The 24,741-nt window shown below is 38.4% G+C and overlaps 1 protein-coding gene across 1 annotated transcript in view; it reads right to left on the bottom strand.

Moving 5' to 3' along the window:
- Positions 1 to 9,686: 9,686 nt before the first annotated feature.
- The window catches only part of LOC146004282 (oxaloacetate tautomerase FAHD1, mitochondrial), a 36,651-nt gene continuing 21,596 nt past the window's right edge, over positions 9,687 to 24,741 (bottom strand). The window contains exon 4 of the mRNA XM_083142988.1: positions 9,687 to 12,092. Within this exon, the coding sequence (XP_082999114.1) occupies positions 11,751 to 12,092 (342 nt within the window). The 3' untranslated portion in view covers positions 9,687 to 11,750. The remainder of the gene's footprint in view (positions 12,093 to 24,741) is intronic.

The following is a 24,741-nucleotide window of genomic DNA, read 5'->3' as shown; positions in this document are numbered from 1 at the left end:
TATCTGGATTTTATTTATATCTTGCAATTCAGTATCAAACTTTTCCTTTGTAATATTACTTCTAATATCAATATTACCATATCAGTTTTGTGTAGCTGACAATTACAAGTGATTTCAAGCATTCTTGGCAGTCAATGAAGACTGGGTTATCTAACCAAAGTTCTTGAAAGTTTGAGTTAAGACTTGTTTCTACAGAATGAGTGAAGTGTGCTAAAGGTAGGATTTCAGCGATTTAGTTAGAACTGGACTGAATCTTTTTAGTGTTGGTTAGCCAGGTGAAAGTATATCTGGATATTATTCATTAGATATAATCTTAAAAGGCATGGTGCTTTTAAGGGGGAAATATTTATAGGCGACTTAAGATGTGCTTAATATAAACACACAATGCTCCTATATAGGGTGTTCCAGGAGGAAGCAGCATTACTTTGGGAACTGGTAGTATGAGAGATTCTAAGCAAAAAAGTTTATATGAACATGGGTCCAATTTTGAATGATAACTGAGATATGAACAGAAATAAAAATGATGTAGGAAAACTTAAACAAAAACGGTAACAAGTAAAATATTGCAATGTAATGGTAATTGTGTAAGTAAATACGAGAAGGGACATGCTGATACTAATCTTTATTGCATGAATTTGTGGTGTAGCAGTAATTCGTACACTATAATTAATGAAGCAAGCAATAAATGTAGAAAAATGAAATGTTAACACTGCTGGTCAGTACTCACATGAACGAATGTAAGGATGGAAAAGGCCACAGAAATGATAGCAGGTGAGAGCAGATTCTCAAAAATACAAACATCAATGCACTTCTGAGCACATCAGGACATCTAGTGTTGCACTACAAAGTTCCCGATGTTCCCGGATTAACGCAGCAGCATTCATAATGTGAATGTGCAGTTCATCCCTTGTATTCACCCTTTCCCGGTAAACCTCCTGCTTCATCCACCCCCATAAACAGAAATCAAGAGGGGTTAGGTCAGGAGAACAAGGTGGCCACTGAACCAGACCACTACCACGACGACGATAACAACAAATCCATAGATTAGGGTAGGTGGAATTCAGATGTTGAATGATAAACAGACTGGAATGAGCAGTTCTACATTTATTGCTTGCTTCATTACTTATGTACTAATTACTGCTACACCACAAATTCATGCAATAAAGATTAGTATCAGCATGTCCCTTCCGCATATTTACTTACACAATTACCATTACATTGCCATGTTTTACTTGTTACTGTTTTTGTTTGTTTTCCTACATTTTTATTTGTTCATATGTTATCCTTCAAAATCTGACCCATGTTCATATGAACTTTTTTGCTTAGAATCACCCATACTACCAGTTCCCAAAGTATTGCCGCTTCCTCCTGGAACACCCTGTATATTCCTATTCCCACTGCTATTAATGTGCTTAAGCGTACCGCCATGAAATTAGGTGTGGCAGAAGTTCGCCTGTTGCCACGTTGGAGCACAACTCCATGTTCGGAAGTTTAAGAGAATTAAAGGCTTTGTTGTAGAGTTGTAGATATGAGACTTCATTTCTGGGGCCTGTAATGAACTTTCAATTCACAAGATCACCAGTTCTGTATTGAATGGGGCTCGAAAGTGCACAGGAGCTGACACTCAAACTAGGCAATGCAGCCCGGTTGACATTGCCACAGTGTGTGGAAACCAGTGACTTTTGTCCCACTCTAGCTTTACTTTTCCCACATGGCACCAACACAATTCTGCCCAGCTGCCTGCTTTCATGGCAGAGAGTTTGGTTCTATTATGTCATGTTCCTAGAGTAAAGAAAAAAGCAATATGTACTTCCATAAGCACCCATGTAAAATTCTAGCTTCCAGCAGACACCAAACCACAAATCTCCCTTCTCTTCTGTTCAGCATTTTTCCGTGGAGGACACTCTAAATCTTGTCCTGAATGCCATATCTTCCCAACACAGTTGGGCACACAATTGAAATATAATTGCCCAAAGATGTAATTTCAAATTGCTTATTTACTCCTTTGCAAGTGGAAGGATTTCAATATCACATGTAGTCACCTGCATATGGAGACTAAACAAAATATAGAAGTATCAATTATTTTTAAAAAAGAGCAAAGTGTCCCTAACATATTAACTGGCTTGAATGGCACTATAGCAGCCATATCTATGGTGAACTCTGGATGATGTAGCCTCCAGATTTATAGGCTTGCTTCTAGATTTACCTATTCAAATTATCTTCTACGTGTTGGAGTACAGGTTGTAGTGCCAAGATTTCTGCAAACTTCCTTCACCCCACAAAATGTTCCTCCTGCAAAGTATATCCTTCACGCCATTGTTCCACTTGGTCTTCTTTTTTGTCTTGCCTAATCATCAAATTCTTGCCACACATACTTGCTGAGGTATTTTTGGTTCTGGCATTCTGCTTAGGTGTCCAAACCATCCCAGTTGTGCCTGTTCAATATTCTGATGTATTGATTTTGTATTTAACATTATACTGTTTGATCTGATTTTGTCCTGGTTTTTCCTATAATTTTTAATTTCCACTTTGTTTTTCATTCACATCCAGGATTCACTGGCATAGAAGTTGACTTGTAAACTATCATTTTTTTGTTTCCTGGGTTATTTCCTTCCCCAAAAATCTTTATTGCATAATATAATTTGTTCATATTCATTATAGTGTTTAATTCATGATCTCTTTCCATTACTATTGATTATAACACCTAGATACTTGAAACTTTAAACTTGTTAACACTTCAAGGCTTACTTTGCAGTGGTTTTCTTCCTATCTTTAGCATGAACTTTCTTTGTTCATTTTCATAGCTTTACTTAAGAGTATGTCCCCTGAGTACGTAATGAAAGGTATTTCTTAAACTTTCTTTCACCTCTAGTGTTAGTTCCTGGTGTCCACCAGTTTATCTTCTTGCTTCCTACTCTGTTACACATACTTGCTCAGCTGCAGATATTGCACTTTTATATTTATTCCAGTGTCTTTTTTTTCCTACTTTTTCCCTAGTTAGCTTTTTTTTCTAAATTATTCTTGGGCATTTTTCTTTCAATTTGCATACTTTAATCCTCACATTATTTCTTTCAATTTTTTCTGTCTCTTGTGTCTTAATACCTAGTCATATCTAATGAGAAGCATAAGAGAAGAATGCTGCAAATTTGTTCAAAATCAAAGAGGTAGCAAATTTGCAGTTTTTGCTAGTGTTCAGACATGGAATGACCATTGTAGATAAAGTTCACACATCAATGATGTGGTCCATATTTTAAGTTAAAACCATACTTCAACACTAACATAGTAGGTGTTTGAGATGGAACAAGTAATTGATGCATTGTCCACAATGGACTCTTCAAACACCTAAAGATGGTAATGCATTACTGCAACACTTTTCATTGCACCATGGAAAGTTTTCTTGGAAATGCACGGTTGCAGTAATTATCTTTGGGTTATCCCATGCAAAAATACTCTGTGCAGCACCGTTACAATAATATAAATCAACTTTTTTGTTTTCAAAAAAGTATGGCAGACAGAAAACTTCATAATGATGGTTGAATTCAAAGTATTCAAATAACACCATCTCAATTTATATTTGGGTCCTTTCTTCCTGTAGACCAAAGTATAAAGTTCATATGATCTGTTATATGTAAAAGTACACCAACAATCAAATTATTCAAAGGTATCTTGCAGTACTGCAAGTTGACCTCAATCGGATAATCATAATTCAATGTTTTCTAGATCAGTGTGGTTAGCACAGTGTGCTACGATGTCAGACAACCAATGTCAATCCCAGGTGGGCATGGATGTTCTTTGTGTGTCCCTTCATCGATTACATTGTGTGATCAGATTTTGACCATGGTCATGATTAGTCAAAAGTTGCAGAAAAGACAATAAATAACCAAAATCAACTCGCATTTGTTTCAATGATATGGACAACCTTAGTAATGCTTCCACTTTTTCCTTCATAACTTTGCAAGGTCATGCACAGTGGCCATGTGGTCTAAGGCATTGGGCTCATGCTACAGGGGATGAGCTGGTTACTCTCCTGAGGGAAGTGTTAACAACTTTTCTCCAGAGATTTCATGCAGTGTATGGGACCAGTGGTCACCCACCATCCTGAGGAAATTGGGGAGATAGAAATGAGTAGTGTAACCTGGCCATGGAAACCTATGTACAACTATTATGGGTTCATCCTGCTGAGGCATGTGGGAGTGAGGCTGGCCCTCGCAGGTTAAAAAAAAACAAAAACAATATACTGTTCCTCTTGATCCCCCACTATAAACTAACAAAAGTACAGCACAAACAAGCACTATATTTTCTTTGTTGAATATTAACCTTTGCAAGATACTGTCAACATACTGGTGTAAACAAAAAGAAAAAAAAGTTAGAATACACTCGGAGGAGACCAGCCAAGATATGGCTCCTCCAAGTGGCAGACAATCCCAATCACACAGGATATGTGTGTGTGTGTGTGTGTGTGTCACCCTCATGTTACCACACAAAGTTTCATAACTTTCTGTATGGACTTTGTATGTGCAAAATAATCTAACACAGCTATTTTTAGTGGTTTTTATTATATTTTATCGGAAATTTCATTCAGGTTTCCCAGAAGTGTAGTGTGACTAGCCATGTGAGGTTGTGTTATTGTATGTGCTTGGTGTAGTTTGAAAACGTTCTGGGAAACCAGAATGAAACTTTGAAAATAAAATAAAAACCACTAAAAATAACATACATTTTGCAAATGCTTCGCCATTGTTATAGTATGTAATTGCATAGTCATGATGAAAAAACCTTCACACAAAGTTAAAACTGAAACTAGAGAAGTTTCTCCACAATAGCTGAAGCTCCACTGCATCAGAATTATGAACCAGAAGTACTCAAAACAAATTGTATGGTGATCGTACTTTTATAGTGGCCGCGGTGGCTCAGTCGGTAACGCGTCTGACTACCATGCTCAAGGTCCCGGGTTCGATCCCCGGCCGGTTCAAATCCGGGAACTTTTCTAACGGTGGAAGCGGCCCCGGCGCCTACCCAGCGTCGAATAACATGGGTACCTGGGGGAAACCCTGGGGGGTAAAGGCGGTCAGGGGCGTGATGCTGATCACATCACCCCCACTCACGACCGGATCAAGAAAGTGTGGGGCGTTACCCCCACACCCCCTATACGCCTTCATGGTGTGGTGCTATGCACAGGGGAACACTTTACCTTTTTTTTATCGTACTTTTATAACCTAGACCAGCAGCTCATAATCTGTGGTCTGTGGACATACACTGTGGCTGCCATACCCTTGCGGAGGTCTACGAAGACTTCAAGCAATGTTATTCTTTTATTTTATTTAAATAGCTTCTATGGCCTACTAGAGGTAAATATTATAAATTGTTTGTAATACAAAACGTCTTAGTACAAATTCCTCATTTCCAGATCATAGTCTATCCATGGAAGTCTAGACCTTTGACAGAAAGCAATAAGAAAAAATAATAAAAAAAAAAAAACCTGTGTTCATACACACAGCTCAAAATACAAGTTTGAACTACTAAGTCTGATATAACAAGACTTGTAAATGAAATGCTTCTCATTAAAAGAATAATTTTGTTATTACAACAGAAGTGGGGATATTGTAATAAGTCACTTGATACACAATTTCAAATATCTGATGCACTCCCAATATTGAGTTGCATAATGGAGATCTGCAACAACAAAAAATATTTAAATTAGGTCCTTGGTAAATGAAAGGTCAGGAAGCACTTATCTGAGCTTCTAAGGCCACTTCATACACAGATAGGCTAATCGAGACTGGACATACAGTTTATACTACGATCTGAACAATTATGGGCCTCAGGATTCCTTGATTACAAGGCAACGATTTTACCACTGCCACTGGGGAGGCACAGTAGCACTGATATTGACTTCAATGAAACAAATTTAATATTGACGTAAGTAAATAGGCAATGAACTTGTGAACAACTGCTATCATCTTCAGGTTCTTCAGATACTGACAGGCTATATTATTGGATTGATGTCAAAATATTCTAAATTACTGTAACCTATTATTTTGAAGACAATTACATCCACAATCCTGGAGATACTGTTGGTGACAATAGTTTCAATTGTTTGCCTACATAAACACATAAACTAATCAAGAAAATGGATCTAGCTTTAATAATGAGACACACAAAACCAACCTCCATGGCAGAGTGGTTACCACAGCATGCTATGATGTTAAGGGTCCTGGGTTTGAATCCCAGCTTAGGTGTTCTTTGTAAGTATCCCATCATCAATTTCAACATATCACTAGTCCTCTTTCCCATTCTCTGCAGGAAGAGGTGTTTCTGCTGTGACCTCCTGAACTTCATGCACCACCTAACATGAAGAAAACACTGGCAAAAGTGCCTTCACGTCAACGTCAGTTACCTCTCTCTGGCTGCACTGTGATGTACTGATGCCATTTTCAATAGTCTTAAGTTTCTACTCTGTGATCATTCGGCCAGATCGCGAAATATAAGAACAATTTTTCATTTGTGGTACATGTTCACTGTCTCCTACCTCACATATTTTTTTTTATCCACCCTTCTGGCACTTTTCCTCATTCTATTCCTGTGTTTATACAGGGTGGCTCAATAAGTCACTTAACACCCCCAGTACAAGGCCACTGCGGCATGGAACGTGAAAATGGCGATGACCAATCCTTGCCTGGCCAAGGGAGAACCACACTGACGTCACCCGCATGGTCGGCAGCCATCTTGATGTCCACCATCTTGAATTCAACTTCAGAAATTTAAATGGGAAGGGGTCGTGTGAAATATCAAAATGGGCTAGAATTTCACCAGGAAAACAACTGAGACATTTGTTTTCACCTAACTTTAAATTTAAGGGCGATTCCCGCATGGGAGAGTGACACATCCTTTCCTTTTTGCTTAAATGTTTATTGTTCAAATTATCGTTAGTATGTGATTGTGGTATTTATTGTTTAGACCAATCACTGAAAATGTCCGGATATTGACTTACCGGTATGTACATATCTTGTAGTATTGGTTGACATGGGAATTACGATTGTTTTCTTTACATAAACGTTTAAAAGAGTGATGATGTGAATTGATCGTGTCAAGAGTAGCACATTTCCTTTTTCACTGATCTGAATGAAAATGTCAGGGGAGAGAAGTACGCGTGACATTGCCGCAGACTTCAATAACTGCAATCCTGCAAGACAACCGGTGTCACATGTGGCCGTCAGCCAGTTGCTGGCAAAGTTTCAAGATACTGGATCTGTGGACGACAAGCCGCGACATGGACGTCCGAAAACAGCCACGGATGAGGGTACTGCTGTAGCGGTGTTGGCCTCATTTGCAAAGTCCCCAACCCGTAGCACACGGAGACTGGCGCTGGAAAGTAGTGTCAGCAGGGGTTCAATTCAAAGGATTGTACGTGACCACCACTGGCATCCGTATAAGATACAGCTGCAGCAGCACCTTAGTGAGGACGATCCAGATAGGCGTTTGCAGTTTTGTGAGTGGGCTATAGCACAACTGCAACGCGACCCTGACATCGGTAGCAAGATTCTGTTCAGTGATGAGGCTAATTTTTATGTGTCGGGGGAGGTGAATAAGCAAAATCTGCGGTACTGGTCACCCGGAAATCCATATTGGACAGATCCCAGCAAGGTGAAGGGAGGCGGGAAGTAATGGTGTGGTGTGGTACTTGGGGTTCCCGACTTGTTGGTCCATTTTTCATTGAGGGCATCTTAAATGCAGAGGACTACTTGCTTCTGCTACGGGAGCAGATCTTACCACCCTTATTGTCCAAGGATGGGAGCTATCTTGAATGGTTCCAGCAAGATGGTGCTCCACCGCACTATGGGATGATAGTCCGTCAGTACCTGGATCAACAATTCCCTCACCACTGGATTGGTCGCCGAGGGACTGTGGAAGGGCCTGCATGCTCACCTGACCTGACACCATTGGACTTTTACCTCTGGGGACACCTGAAAGCCATGGTGTATGCTACGAAAATCAGAGATCTGGCCCATTTGCGCACACGCATTGTGGATGCCTGTACTGCAATAACTCCTGAGGTTCTTCAGAATGTGGTAAGGTCATGGGAGAGACGATTACACGTGTGTGTTGCCCAAGAGGGACGTCATATTGAGCATGTGTTATAACTTTGTGGTATTGTTAACTCTGCAACAATTAAAGTTAGGTGAAAACAAATGTAACAGTTGTTTTCCTGGTGAAATTCTAGCCCATTTTGATATGTTGCACGACCCCCTTCCCATTTAAATTTCTGAAGTTGAATTCAAAATGGTGGACATCAAGATGGCTGCCAACCATGCGGGTGACGTCAATGTGGTTCCCCCTTGGCCAGGCAACGATTGGTCATCGCCATTTTCACGTTCCATGCAGCAGTGGCCTTGTACTGGGGGTGTTAAGTGTCTTATTGAGCCACCCTGTATAAACAGTTATGTAATTTGCTTTTTTAATCCTCACCACTGCTGACTTTTACCCAAAAAGCCATTTAAATCTTCATTCTATTACAGATGTTTCAGCCCTTTATATCTTCACAATGATTATTATTTTACCCTACATCGTGATATGATAATCAGGAATGTAACTCCAAAAATGTGTTTTTCAGTTTTGTTTAAATAAAGTCCTCTGAAGAGCTCTACTTGGAGTCAGATTGACACATCTCCACTTCTAATCCTTAGCAGTAAGGTGGAATCACGTATCTCCAGACATATTCCTAAGATACATTGTTTCCTCTCTCCTGTAAATTTGATAAATTGGAGTTACGTCCGACTCGTTCTCACACGACGATATAAGATAAGAACATTCCAAGATTTGCAGCCACCTCAATAATCATCATGCAGCAGGCATGCATTAGTGAGGAAAGAATAGAGAGGGAGACAGTGCACATGCATTTAGCAGGTCATGCTCTTTAAAAATGTTTAGTTTTTGAGCGAATTTTAAAAATGTGAATATCGAAGCATGTAATCTAATTAATTTGCAGCCTAAAGTCAATACAGTAACAGCTCCAATCATACCAAGAAAAGAGAGACCGTGGCCAACTTGCAAACGACAGTCTTTTGTTTACTCCTCTTGCTGTCACCACAAATGAAAATGTTCCCCTTCGCTTGTGCCCAAGTGCTCCTTGCCATTTTTATAGCTTGCTTCATTGTCAAAACAAAATCAACAAGATTAAGTGTAAGTTCTCTGTTTTCACTGTGTGCATGTTTTCCCCTTCACGATACAAACAGTTGGGTACTGGATAAATGTGATTACGATGAATTGCAGAATCCCACACATTTTGGCTACATAGAGGCAGGATTACAAGGCAAGCAGCTGGTTGCATCACCCTCACTCCCTTTTCTCACTTATGATTGAAAATTCGACAGCAGTGACAGAGGGATTTAGTCTTGATTGAATTGTTAACTAAGTCCACTTTATGCACAGAAAGGCTAATAGGGACTGGACCTACAATGTAAAATGGGATCCGGACCACTGTGCCATGTGCCTCCACTGGTTATCGAACCTGGGACCCTTGATTACCACTATCCCATCGGGGAGGCCCCGAGTGTGTTTTACTCTTTTTGAAAGAGCAGTAGAATGTATTGATGTTCCATGACAAAGTATTATTATTATCAGAAATTCTTTATTACAATAATAAAGTGTTACCTGAGGGAGCAAATGCATGAATCTCATGAAATAACATATTTATGTAAAGTAAAATAAACTTCTATATTTTTCCTTTTAATAATAATATAAAATACAACTCGTACATTGCAATAGTTTCATATAAATTTATAAACAATCCTCCAAAATAAAAGCAACACATCCTTTACAAAAGAAGTTGAACTTGGCAGATAGATCACAGTGAATAAGCCACTCTTTATCATTTTACTCCCAAACAATCAATCTTGTATCTGCATTACAACCATAAATCATACATGAAAAACAAACTAACCTCACATGACTAGAATCCAATACTAAAATTATAATATGATATACAAGAGCATACCCATTGGAAACAAATGCTGTCTGAAACCTTCTACGAAAATCTACAAAGGAACCTTGATTTGACCTTCTCATTTCTCTGAAGGCACTAAGAATCTTATACCTAAGCTTTTGGGAAAGGAACCAGATGATAGGCTGCCTCTGGGTGAGGTATTTAGACACCAATGGGTGCAAACTTTAAAAGCCCATCAGGAGGAGCCTTCAACAGAGGATACAATGCTTGCAAACATTTTTCAGTATTTGCATGCTATTTAACATTTGGCAAGGGTTTTTAAGACTGAGTATATTGGAATTTTACTAGAGTGAAAATGATACCAACACCAACATAACAGTTATCAGTATCGGTTCAAATTTAACCATCGATACATGCCAATTTATGGGGGGGGGGGGGTACTTTCTGAAGTCCATCCAGATATCTTCTGTGCTCCACAAAAATGCCACACAACACTTTTGTAATTATGCAAGATGAGAAATGTTTAACACTGCAGTGGTCAAGTGAAAAAAAAAACTCCCATTGCATGGATCACTATTGTGATCCATAGAATATGATCATTTTTACCCGTTATTTGTCAAAATTTCTCGTTTTATGGCAACAATGTCCTTTTTGAAGTATTCTGATTCACTTAAGAAAAAGTCATGAGTTATTTCACTCAATACATTGCATAACATTTTGATGTGATGAAACCAAACAAAAAAAAACTTTAAAATCTTACTTTTGTTATTTTCTTTCTAAAAAAAATCAAAAATAGGTTTTTGAAGGTCTGGACACACCCACTTCACATATTTGTAACATGTTTTAGAAACCATGTACTTTTACACAAAGAAATACTATGTTTCCGAAAACACTCCCGTCAATGGTCGTGTGGATCACTTTTGTGCTCCATTGAAATATGAGCACTAAAAACTAGTCAACAGTGGGTATATTTCAAGTAACGGCTGAATGAACATAGTTCCTGGACTGTTCCAGGAAGGTAGACTGGAAGTCAAGGTGATGAGTGTTGCCAAACTGCAGTAGTTTGTGAAAATATACGAGTGGATCACTATTGTGCAGTGTTAATTTTGTGCAAGCATTGTGTGGCAAAAGTGAATTTCTAAATTTAATATTTCGATTTTCTCTTATGCAATTCTTCGAATATTTTAAACCAAAATTCTGGAGCATTTAATTGTAATTCAACATTTACATATTAATATTTATAAATATTCTGAACACAACTTTTAATTGTTACAATGTTCAAGCATCGGTATTGCAATCAGTTCAATCCTAATGGTATGATATTATATTTTGAAAGTACTTGTAAGATATTGAAAGATTAAAGAATAATGTCAATTATAGTCATAAACATTTGTTGTGACAAGCATTTTCCCTCGTTACCTGGGTTAAATATTGATACTCAGCCCTACTTGATTTTCTTACAAAGATAAAACATCAAGAAGCAGGCATGTTATTTCTGTATGAGAAGATTCCCTGCACTGAATTACAATATATGACACAGCAAATAAAGATAATGATCTTCAATTTGACAAATTTCCTTCATTCTAGAAAATACTCTTTCAATTCCCATTTTAAGATTTTCTACAGAACTCCCAATCAACAGACCCATTGTTGGAAAGAAGTAACACCAAGAGCATACTGTACCAAAGTTGTAACTAACGATACCAGTTATCCAACAATAAAACAATTAACACTAAACAAAGCCTCTACTATCAATTGTGATGACATCATGAGAGACACTGAAAGAATGACACCCTCTGAACCTTGACCTTTACTCGCACGCGACATTAAACTTAATTTCCAGGATATCATCGATACCTCCTTCTATGGAATCGCCAGGTTTAACGAGGCTAACGCCTGCTGGAGACCCAGTCAAAATTAAATCTCCAGGTTCCAGAGTCACTCGCTGTGAAATGTAGCTCAGAACATACGGAATTGAGAAGATCATATCTGAAACACAAGCATCCTGTCGAACCTCTCCGTTCACTTTACACCAAATGTTAGCATCTAAGGGATCAGGCAGCTCCTCTTTGGAGATGAACCGGCTTACAGGGCAGGCTGTATCGAAACTCTTTCCAAAAGTCCATGGCATTCCCTGCTTCTTTGCCAGATTCTGGAACACATTCAATTATTTGATTTTCAAGTGTTGATTAAAAGGAGTTACCATATTGAAAAAAAAAAAATACTGTCAGTATGAACATACTTTAAAAAATAGAATCAACCTTATTGACGAATAATGGGATAGTGGTATCAATAATTTAACTGGTACATTAATAGTCCATACCCGAGTGGAAAATTCTGCCCTGTTTTTATCATTCAATAAATATTTCACCATAGTTAATGTACCCTGTTTCCTGTCAAATGTCTAAATATGCAGTTTATCTTTCTGCAGCAAGCCTCTCAGAGTACGGAAGTGATGATATCATTTAGATCTTCATTAACATTTCCATTTTAAATTACTAGTTATCATCACTGTTAAATTGCATATTACTACTCTATTAGTACCTGTAAATCCCCCTCCACACACATACGCGTACAACATAAGGATGCCTCTGTTATGCATTTCTTTCAGTGGCGTATTCTACCATGTTATTTGTTATAACTCCTGTAACCCAACTTTTTTCATGTATACATAGATATTGCCAGAAACTTTGAAGTTGTCGGACTTCTGTTTTTTTGGTTGTTTTTTCACTTGCATGCCTGCATTGATGTTTTATTTCTATTACATCCATCAGGGTGATGCAAAAATAATGGCTGAATTGTTTCACTTTGTGTTTTGCAAATATTTTTTGCTAATACGAGGTGTGGCTAGAAAAAAATTGGATTGATGTTGCTGTCGACAAGTGTCAAGGTCAAGGTCAAGCGGTGCGTGAGTGTATAACGTGATATCCTGCCTATCGACTGTGCTCTGTCAGAAAAATGTTGTGTGAAAGTAGAACACCGTATCAATGTGAAGTTTCTTATGAAACTCGGAAAATCTGCCACAGAAAATGATGGTTTATTGAAGGAAATGTACGGAGATTAGTGTTTATCACGCATGCAAGTGTTTGAGTGGTTTCAAAGGTTTAAAGAGAGACAAGAAGTGATTGCGGACGACTCGCGTCCTGGACGTCAAAAATGGAATCAAACATTGCAAATGTTGGTGAATTGATTCAAAAAGATTGTCGCTTGAGTATTTGAGCTATTGCTGAATTCACAGGAATTGACAAAGACAGTGTTCGTCAGATTTTACACGAAAGTTTCAACATGAATAAAGTGGAACAAAACCTGACAGTGGAACAAAAGGACACTCGAGTGAACATTTGTGATTACATTTTGACAAATATTGAAACAGACCCTACATTCTTAAAGACGAATAGTGGGTTTTCACCTATGATCCTCAAACCAAGCACCAATCAAAGCATTGGAAGAGCCCGAGTTCGCCACAACAAAAGAAAGCTCGAAAGAGCAAATCAAAATTCAAAGCCATGATGATTATTTTTTATTCCACATCTGTAGGATTGTGTACATCAATTGGGTACCCGAAGGTCAAACTATCAACCAACATTATTACATTACGGTGCTGACGACCCTTCGTGAGCGAGTAAGAAGAGGACGACCTGATTTGTGGAAAAGCAAGTCATGGATTCTTCATCAGGACAATGCTCCTGCCCACACGGCATTGTCAGTCAAGGCTTTTTGGCCAAGCATGGGATCCCAGTGTTAAAACATCCACCCTATTTGCCAGATCTTGCTCCAGGTGACTTTTTCTATTCCCAAAAGTCAAACCAGCACTGAAAAGAACCAGATTTACGACCATAATCTGTGAAAACAAAAGTGACGGAGGTCATGAACATGGTTTCAGAAAATGATTTCCAGCACTGCTTCCAGCAATGGAAGATTCATATAGAGCGGTGTATCGATAGTGCAGGGAGTACTTTGAAGGGGATAATGTTTGTATTGTACAAAATAACCAATAAAAGATTTTGTAGCAACAGTCCGGTTTTTGTTTCTAGCCACACCTCGTACATCTCATTGATTGTATATTATATATATATTTTAAAGCTTATTTATTGCTTAATCGATCTGCATTAAAATAATTTTCCTACCGCTTGATTTGCCTCGATTCTAGGCGTTTTACAATGACTCTGTCAAAGCAAGAAATGCACATAGTTTTGATTCATGAGTTCAAACTTGGTCACACCTGCGGAAGCAACACAAAATGTCACGAAAGTGTAGGGTGAGAGAAGCATTTTTCATCATACAGTGTGCAGGTGGTTCGAAAAATTTCTTACTGGCTACATGAGTCTTGAAGATGAGGAAGGTCGTAGGCATCCATCGGAAGTTCCCAAAAAACAAATGAAGGTAAAAATCGAAGCTGGTCTGCTCAAAACAATAGGAGAAGTTGCAGAAGAATTCGGTGTTAATCAATCAACCATTGTTCACCATTTGAAGAAAACTGGGAAGGTAAAAAAACTCGATAAGTTGCACACGGTCGTGAGGAATGAAATGAACGAGAATAAAAAAATTGCCATTTTGAAGTGTGCTCTGTACTCTTTTGCTCAACTATAATAACCAATTTCTCGAATGAATTGCTATGTGCGACGAAAAATGTATCCTACAAGACAATCAATGATGTTCAGCACAATGATTGGAGCCCAACAAAGCTCCTAAACGCTCTCCAAAGCCAAAATTGGATCAAAAGAAGGTCAAGGTGACTGTTTGGTGGTCTGCTGCTGGCATCATCCATTACAACTATCTGAATCCCGGTGAAACCATCACAGCAGAGAAGCATTGTCAAGAAATCGATTAATGCACTGGAAACTTCAATGTCTGTGTCTATCAATGGTCAACAGAAAATGCCCAATCCATCTACACAACAAAGCTTGACCACATGTCACACAACCAACCCTGCAGAAGCAGAACAAATTCACAAACTTTCCCTCACCCACAATACTCATGGGACCTCTCACCATTTTCAACCATCTCACAACTTCCTACAAGAGAAATGTTTCAACAACTAGGATGCTGCCTTCCAAGAGTTCATTGACTCCAGAAGCCCGGAATTTTATGCTACCAGAATAAAAAACTTTTTTCTCATTGGCAAAAGTGTGTTGATTATAATGGTCTTTATTTTGATTAATTACAGTAACTTTGAACAAAGTTACAACATTTCAAAGTTGCTGTTCAAAATCTGCCATTATTTTTCCATCAACTCTGATAATTACAATAATAAATTCATGATACAAATAAGAATTATTGTGCTAAACAGGGTCAATTTTTCAGAGGTTGTGGCAAGAGAACTTATAATGCAATTAATACATATGAAATCTGAGGAAAATTTATAACATATATTTCTATTTTTGGTTAGCTTATATCACGTTCTTCCCTCCCAAGGTTATTACAAGGATGAGCAGGAATGGTGGATTGATAAAACAGATGAAGAAATAAACACATTGCCTGACATTGTAGCACGATATGATAAGCACTCCATGACTGAGGCAAACCAATGTATAACAACTTGCTTTATTGGGATCAGGAAGATAAAGTGAATATAAGGAAATGTACAAACCAGGAACTTAAATTAGCCCAATTAGTAGTGTGTATTTTTAACCACTTAAAAACTTACAATTAACTCTAAACTAACCTACCTAGCTTTCTATCTATCTGCAAAGGCAACCTTTATTTGGGCAGTGGGTGCAACTATTTAACCACCATTTCCATCCATTCTACTTGTGCTACACAATCCAGGCAGTCATTGAAATAACATAAAATTTAGAACTATTGTGAATCTTTGCCCTGCTTACATGCATCTGTAGGCTACAGTATTGGGTTGCAAGTGGCAAGTAAGTCCGTATGTGAAGTGCAAGTGAGCAGGAGTGGATGGTTGTAGCACTGCAATGCCACCAAATGCAAACCATTATCAAGAAGGATATACAGGGTGAACCAGAAGTGATAGCACAAACTGAATCTGTGAAAAATGCATGACAGTAGAAGCAAAAAAAAAAAAAAAAAAAAGTCTGAGTAAAGATGGGGTCGCAAACGAACCATTTGCAAGATAATTGCGAATGTATGGTTACGATCCGCCACTGACTTGATTGTTTGTACACGTTGTATGCTTTTCACGTGTGAGGTGCCATAGTCCTACTTAGTAAAAAATAACAGAATTAAAAGGTTCGCCTTGCTGGACATTACTGTTGCTTTTAATATCAAAAACTATTGTACTGTACAGTATGTTACATGTTCAGCAGTATTCAGTTTTAAACAAAGAAGCCTCAGAGTGTGCCAGGAGACAAGCATATGTACAAACAATCAAGTCAGTGGGAGATTGTAACCATACATTTGCAATTATTTCACAAACGATGTGTTCAAATAATGAAGTTAGTGGCGGATCGTGACCATACATTCACAATTATCTCACAAATGGTTCGTTTGCGACCCCATGTTTACTGAGACTTTTTTGCTTCTATTATTGTTTACTTTTCACAGTTTGTTTGCAGTATCACTTCTGGTATAATGACCCTCTTTCATGCATGGTACAGCTATGACAGAATTGTGAAACAATGTCGAGACAATGGATTATCAGTTGGAAAGCTGTGTGTGTATGTGTGGCACAAGAAAGGCCATCAGGGACACATTGGCCCGCAAAACATGCACGGCAGAAGATACTACAACAGAAATGGCAACAATTTGTGTTATCCACGACATACGTCAGATGGTCATTCAAGAAAACTAACCAACACAATGTGAAATGACCAAGAGTGTAAAATTAGCACACTCAACTGTCGATGCTGCCATTCATCAATGTTCGCAGTTGATTTTGATTAATTGGAATTGACATTTTGGGTGTGTCAGCACTTAGGTTATTTTGTACCCATCACATTATATGGGGTCCAGTCCCTGACCGTAACTAAAATATAACTAAGATAACATAACTGTAATGTAATAACATAATTGTAATATTCTTACTTCAGTGAAAATCTGAGGCTGGAAAAGAGCACACATAAGGACAAAATGCAGGACAACACACACACACAGCCTCACGAGGATTATACTGGCCATAGGTCCAGATGCCAGAGCCTCGTTAGTCTTCAAAATGTGGTCCAGGGTATACTACGTGGAACTGAGGTTGACAACTGGGTGTACTATGCGGAAGGGTGGCCACTTACAACCCTGTTTGCAATTGAAAATCATTTACAAGGCCCATGTACATTATCTACAATAATGGCACATTGAAGAACAGAAAACAAACTGCCGGCAACTTTACATTACAAAAATAAAGCGTGAGTCTCATGTGTCGCTCAAAACAAGGCTGTGTCATGTTTCTACATCAGATATCTGTACAGCTCTGTCATCTGCTGTTATGGCATTTTGCTTGGTCTACTGCAAGGAGAGGAAGTTTCTCGGTGCTAATGCTAAGATAAGTATGTAGTTGGTACAGTGTGTTCGAAAAGTGCTCATACTTTTAAAAAAAGCTACTAAGGCATTCATCTGGATGAGTTGGTAAGTCTGTCAGTAGGGATTGGTATGACCTTAGAAGAATGAGTTTATGTTATGTTTATTAGAGCAGTGCCACTGTTACAGCCCTCAGTGTGAGACGTACAATCACAGTTTGTTAACAATGCCTTTTACGTGCACACAGCATATTACTTTGTTGGAAGCATATTTTGAGTTAAAGTCATATGATCAGGCACCAAGTAAAAGTGCAGTGTATCATTGTTTCAAACTTATTTTTAATATTATTTTTCTGTATTCCAAAGCACGGAAAGTGATTTGCAGTCTTGTCGGTGTGTTATTGACCTCAGAGATTGTAGTACTACTCATATTTAGTTTACAAATTATTTTTTGTATATTTCAAGACGTATTTAACAAATGTATGTATTCGAGAGAGAGAGAATTATGTTCACAAGTTCAATAAATTATAAGCAAAAAATTCTCAAATTTTGAGTGGGGGGAATTTTTAAATGCTCTGTACAATGGAAAACTGAATGAAAAAACAAATGTGCATTATGTGTGTTTTGAAAGTATTCTGGAAAAAAAAACAAAAATAATGTTCTATGCTGCATATGAGATAAATGAAGCAAGCAGCCACCTTACGACAAAAATACACATACGATTTGTATTTTTCATATTTTATGTCCCCTATCTGTCACTTTTGGGTAATAGTTGATGAATGGTGATTAGGTTAAACTGGTGAAAGGACTCTAACAAAGAAGCACTCATTCCCAAACTGGGACTGAGTCAACCCCTCAAAACACTACTGCCGTTTTTAATACATTGTAGGTTTGCTATGTATAACTTTATAAAAAGTGCACATATCCTTGCAATTAAACATGCAAATTTTTAAACCTGAAGTGTACTGATTAAGGATGTTTTATTTTCTTATGAACTTCGTGTATTTTTATTTATCTTAATTTTTCATAACAATACTTCAGTATTAACTGCAACATCTTGTATAGGGTAAATATACTCCGTAGTTGACACTCAAGTGACTTATGTCATGGTCAACACATTGAATGCCATGCTCCCCCTCCCTGTAAAACTGTTGTTAACGTTGCTTAGGCATTTCTGCACTTTTACTATGAGGAGGAGCAAAATATGTTTCTGATTATAACACTTAGGTTCACATATTTTCCATGTGTTAAATCAGGATTTTTTGGAAAATCAAAAAGAGATTATGTAATGACTAATCAAAGGGTGGGATGTGGTATTGGGATAGGAGAGGAGTAAAATAATCCAATACTTTACTCCTCTGCTGTAAATTTTTCCGTCTTTCTTATTGCATGTTGATTTATATTATTTGGGCTATCACAACTATGAGGATGATAAGATGAAAATGACTGGACACATACAAAGGAACATTCATGCCCAGACTGGGATTCAAATGTGGGATATTCAGTGTCAAGATTGTGAGTCCACTACTCAATGCGCCTGTCACTGAAGAGGCTTTACTTCCATATTTTGCCCTTCACTACTGTTGTAAGCAATCTTGTGAAACCATGAAGCTTTGAATTAAGACACTACTTAAATTTTTGTCCTGCCCTTTGGCCGTGCGGTCTAAGGTGTCAGACTTTGGTTGGATTGATTGATTGATTTGCTTTATTTTACTTCGCTTCTTGTACCACTTTTGGCTAAGTGGATGAGTGATGATATGATGAAATTGATGAATGGACACACACAAACATCCATGCCCGGGCCAGGATTCGAACCCAGGATCCCTAGTGTCAGACTTTGGGATGTATGCTGGTTCGGGTCTCCTGAAAGGAAGGGAGGGTGTGGCGGAGTGTACCAACATTTCTCCTGAGAATTCAGCCAGTGTATGTGGCTGGTGGCCACCCACCATCATGAGGAAATTGGAAGCTATGAATGACTAGCGCAACCTGGCCATGGAAAACCTACAATGACGACTGAGGGTTTGTTGTGCTGACCTAATGTCACCCTGTAACTGGTTGGATGATCGTCCACCTCTGCTCAGGCATGTGGGAGTGAAGCCGGCAGTCAGTAAGGAGGCCTTGGCCCTCAAAGGCTGTTCTGCCACGGGTTATTATTATTACTTGCATTTTGAAATGCCCATAAAAAGTTAATTTTGTAGAGGAGATAGTTTCTTGACCATTCCTGAGTCATTCAACCTTCTTCTTTCATGCATTTGAACTAATTAAAATTAGAATTAAATTAATGATACTTAGCAGCAGATTCCTTTTTAATGAGAAAGAAATTGAGGAATATCTTCATGTCTCAACTGCAGTCAGAAAAAATCCAGGACAGGAAATAAAAAGAAGGAATAGTCCATTTTAAAATGGAGATGTCTGGTAGCCTTATAGAGCACACCCTAGGTACTAACTTTTTATTTATGATTTTCCGAGTTCACCCAGCAGGTTGGTACAGTCTCTCATTTTCTCATACCATTGGGAGGTGGAAGAGAATACCAGAGGAAAATGTTGGTTGGTTGGTTGATTTGGTGTTTTAAGTCCAGTTTATGCACAGTAAGGCTAATCAGGACTGAACCTACAGTTTAAAGTGGGATCCAAACCACTATGTGCCTCCACCGGGTATCGAACCCAGGACCCCTTGATTACAAGGCGACGATTCTACCATTGCGTGAAAGGGGAAAGATATGATAAAGGCAGGCAGATCACTTTTCTGGGATCTAGCAAAGTGAGAAACAAATTGTACTTGCTGCATTTAAACTTGAAAGCTAAAATGTTAACGGGATGGACTACGGCCGCCATCTTGAAAATTCGTCCCATTCATTTACATGGTAAATTGTTACCATAATTGCGTTGCTCTGAAATGGAACTTCGACCATCTGCTTGTAGGGCCTTGTTCTTCGTAACCGTCCCCTGTGTTCTAATACTTCGAAGCATAAATTTTATTATTATATTGAGAGCAAAATAATAAAAACTGACAAAATGCAGCTGACATGCCTTTCCACTTAATTTTCTTATTTCACAAGAAGAATATTATAAATCCAACATAATAGTTCACTAGAGGAAACATTTATGCTGCGATTGATGTATACTTGTCACTGGGAACTTTGCGTATTATTATGCAATTACTATAATATTCGAAGTCTGCAGCGTATTTTTTTCGCAGCATATTGTGCTGCCACCTACCATTACTCCTGGAACTTCCAGGAGGCGGAGGGTTATTTGAGTTGGGCAGCTTCACGTTCGTCGAGTGCTGTCAACCAACACAATCGCCAAAAAATTGAGAAGATTGTCTCTATCAGGTCAGGGAAAAGAAAGACGAGGCGAGCAATTAACTTGAAATTTTGGCGAGAATAACAAAAACAATATAGATAAATGTAAATATGTATTTATATTACTTCCTGTAATGTAGATAATTTAAAACTGCGCAGTCGTCACGCGAACAATTTTGTCCGCAAATTCATGGGTCGTCGAAAACCTTGCTGGTCTGAAGCCTAGAAATTGCCTGAGGGAGGGATACCGCTATGGTTCTTCCGTCCCTCGGTAGGAGCGAGCTCCAAATGTTTGTCACTTCAATTGCGAGCGGTCAAGGTCAACTTTTCGGAATGACACTACGGTGTGTTTATTTACGATACAACAGATCCCAGTGATTAGGCGATACAACCAGAAACATTTCCTCCTTTTGGAAACCGTTACGTCTTTCCATTGGGAAAGGGTTTCTACAAAATGTGCGAATCCTTATTGTTTTGATTGCACGATAAGCTGCATATTCTATTCTTGTGTAAAATTATTTTCTTTCGCCTAGATGCTTCTCTTGAATAATTTCACAAATGATAGTTTACGTATTCTCACAAAATCCATACTGCTTATGTACGGTATCCTACAAAAATAATTGTATACAAAGGAGATACGAAATAGACTGACTGCAAGCATAGGTGGATTCATAAAATTTTCCTGGGAGGGTCACAAAATATGCCGTAAAGATACGACAGGATGTAATATTGAGAAGATTATGGGCAGACACAAGATTCCAAGACAAATGCAAGGATGAAACAACTGTTTTTCTTTTACATCCACTTTTACATCTCACCAAATCCTAACCCGGGACCCGTTGATTATACGGGAAAGGAAAGGCGCCAGCGTTAGAAGAATTTGATGAAGTAGAAGTTGTTCCACAATTACTTGTATTGACAGTGATTAAAAAAGAAATACTTTTGAGAATTTTCTTATTCAGACGAAACTTTATTTTTTTCTTATTTAACATCGCTTTTACGTTACTTTTGACTAATCGCGACAACGAGGATGAATGATAACACTGGTCGACAGTGAAATTTTTTTTCGAGCTGCTGAAGACGAATCTGAAATTGGTTTTTGTCCTGCACCCTCAGATTTAGAAATAATGCCAGTTATAGTATCAACCTTTAGACCCCGGCCAAAATTTGAAGGAAATTGCAGAGCTTCATGTTGGCGGCCTTTGTACCCCTCTACTAATTAGCCCCGTCTACTTGGCTGCATTTTTTAACACTCGGTGCAGTGCAGGTGTATCCAGTGTCAGGGTGGTGCAAGGAAATGACGTTCAACCCAAGACTACTAGAAGTCTTGCGTTCAACCAACTAGACGGAAAGCGGTGTTCAAGTTCAAAAGATTCAACAAATGCCTGTCTGGTTCTTTAAAAGGTCATTTGATTAGTTAGCACGCACCACGTCACCATACACCACACTTGCACCTGTCCGGAAGGTACTGCAGACGGTGCAGACACCAAATATACTACTTGACTCGAAATCAACGAACTAGAGGACTCGGTGTTGCACCGTTCAACCAACTAGATGCTTCGGTGCAAAGAGAGTCAAAGCGAGTCAAAAAGTGCAGCCAACTATCATCCCAGAATCACAAATGATACCTCGTTGGAAAGCTTATGGAACTCAGATTCCAACGAAGTACATTTAGGTTCCATAACGCCCAATTTGTAGAAGAAGAAGAAGAAAATAAGAAAATTTGGGGAAAAGTTAATTTTTGGAGAACTTGAGGTAAGTTTTGCAACACTTATAGTTGCGCTACGCAAACATAAACTCAGTAAGACACACACTATACGTTAAGTTGGCTAACTGAAGTTGTCCTGTAGGACGAATTTCAATGAAGAAACATATGTAAAGTATACATATTGCAATATACAGGGTGAGTCAAAAGTCCGTGACCACCCCTTATAAAATGGAAGGGAGTGTAGATTACAACAATTCAACACTTTTTCCAGTTCTTAAAACTGGTTAAAACTGAGATTATTTGCGAAAATTACAGGACATAAATGAATATCACCTATGCCCAGGTCGGCGCTGGAATCTTGAACGAAAGTCACACACACACACATATATATATATATACTAAAACAAAATTACTTTTTGTTATAGTGGTGTTGGTATTATAAGCAGCAAAAGTGATAGCATACAGAATACACCACTTAGAAAACTGTGAAAATTGTCATACTCTTAGAAATGAACTATCTTATTATTCGATATTTCATTAACTTCAGTTGGGGGTTAGGGGGCGAGGTGCCAGGGGACATCTGCCCCCCCCCCCCCATGGCGTCGTCACTGAACCCCTGCCGCCGTAGCGCGCTGTTCTAACCACTCCGCAACGGAGGTTGACTCTCAGGCGAAACAATCAGAAACATTGGAAAGATCAGAGTTCCTATTCGCGAATCGTCTTGTAAACAAAAAGTAGGAAAGTAGCTACTCGTTACATAAACGACAGAATGAGTGAATCAGTGAAGTCAGATATATTCCACTTTCTGAGGTTGTATTATTTAATATTATTAGTATTATTTTACTGTTCTTGGTTCTTGAAATACTGTAATTTATTCTGTTGTTCGCAAAAAGAACAGTATTTCCTGGTGAGATATTTTGCTTTTGCCTTGACGTTGAATTTATGTGGGCCTTTAATATATTTTTATGTCAATTTTTTTCAGATTGAAACATAATTTTAATTACGATTTTTAATAACGATCTTTTATGTGTAAGCGAATTTATAATATTCATACCAATATTACGAAATGAATTATTAATTCACATGCAGTCCCAGGTAGCCAAATGTTGCTTTCGGTGTGAACTGTCTGGTGTTGGCCAAGCATCGTGAGGATAATGGCGAGTTCATTGAAAAGGAAAGCCAATTAAGCTTCGCCTGGAAAGCCAAATAACAGCAACAATTGATTTGATCGATTTATTTATTTGGTTTATATTTCTTCGTTTTTCTGCCACTTTCAGCTAATCCCGAAGATGAGAACAAGTGATATGATATTATGAAATTGATGAAACGACGCTCACATGGAAGCCCATAACCAAGCCTGGATTCGAACCCGGGAACCCTGTCGTCGTAGCATGCTGTGCCAACCATTCGGCGTCGAAGGTCAGCACGATAAAAACAATTGGACTCGTTGCGCTGAGCAGGTGTACTCCAAAGATAAGCCATTCGGTAGGTATTGAACCTCAGACGAAATTTTCACCATGGAGTTTATTATTCCAAAGCTGCTACCTCGGGTGTGCAGAACTGACTGACTTCTGTTCTAAAGGCTCTAGGTTCGAATTATGGCCATGGTTTACATATTTTAGGGCATTTGTTCTATTCCCTGTATCATCGGATCACCATGTATCCTTGCCGTGGAAAGTGGCGAAGTTTTTGGTTCACTAGTTGCTCAGATAGGCAAATCGGAACTGGAGTAGTGGAGTTTCCGAGCCCTTGATCACAATCCCACAACGTTATCCCCTACGCTATCGAGGCAGCCTGAAAAGTGGCGTAGACGAGTGGAGGAAATAAGAACTATAAAGAGTGTATTCAATCCTGAATATTAACTATAATACAAAAATTCAATTTTCAATACTTAGATTCTAAGAAAGCTTATTCATATAAAGGTGGATCCCATACAATTTGTAACGAGACTGGTTCGTTACAATAAATAAGTGAGTAAGTGGTCAGTAATTTGTCAGTATTTGGTCAGTTTTTTGTTACTTTGTTTAATTAAATCAATAATTTTGACCACTTGAATAGTTTCCACCCCTGCTATCCCCAAAACAAAAACAATCGCACATAGGAAATTCCAACCCAACCTGAGTCGCTGGCTAAGACATTCAGTTCAGTGGTCAACCTTGCCTCGGGGACAGACAAAATCAAAACAAAAGCAGTCGGGGGGTGTTGGTTGAATGTTCTGCGAGGAAGGAATTTACAGTACCGGAAGTTTGGGGAGGGGAGCTTGAACGAGGGTCGGCACAAGTTTCGTATTTTGTGGGTGAAAGTTTTATTTTAGCGTATACTATTATACTATTTTTTGCTGTTTGTAAGTAAAATACAGAGTAATTAAGTTATATT

Source organism: Lepisma saccharinum, chromosome 21 (genome assembly GCF_977018435.1).
Source record: "Lepisma saccharinum chromosome 21, izLepSacc3.1, whole genome shotgun sequence".
Taxonomy (NCBI): domain Eukaryota; kingdom Metazoa; phylum Arthropoda; class Insecta; order Zygentoma; family Lepismatidae; genus Lepisma; species Lepisma saccharinum.
Note: the sequence above shows the minus strand (reverse complement) of the source record. Positions and strands in the feature narration are given on the sequence as shown.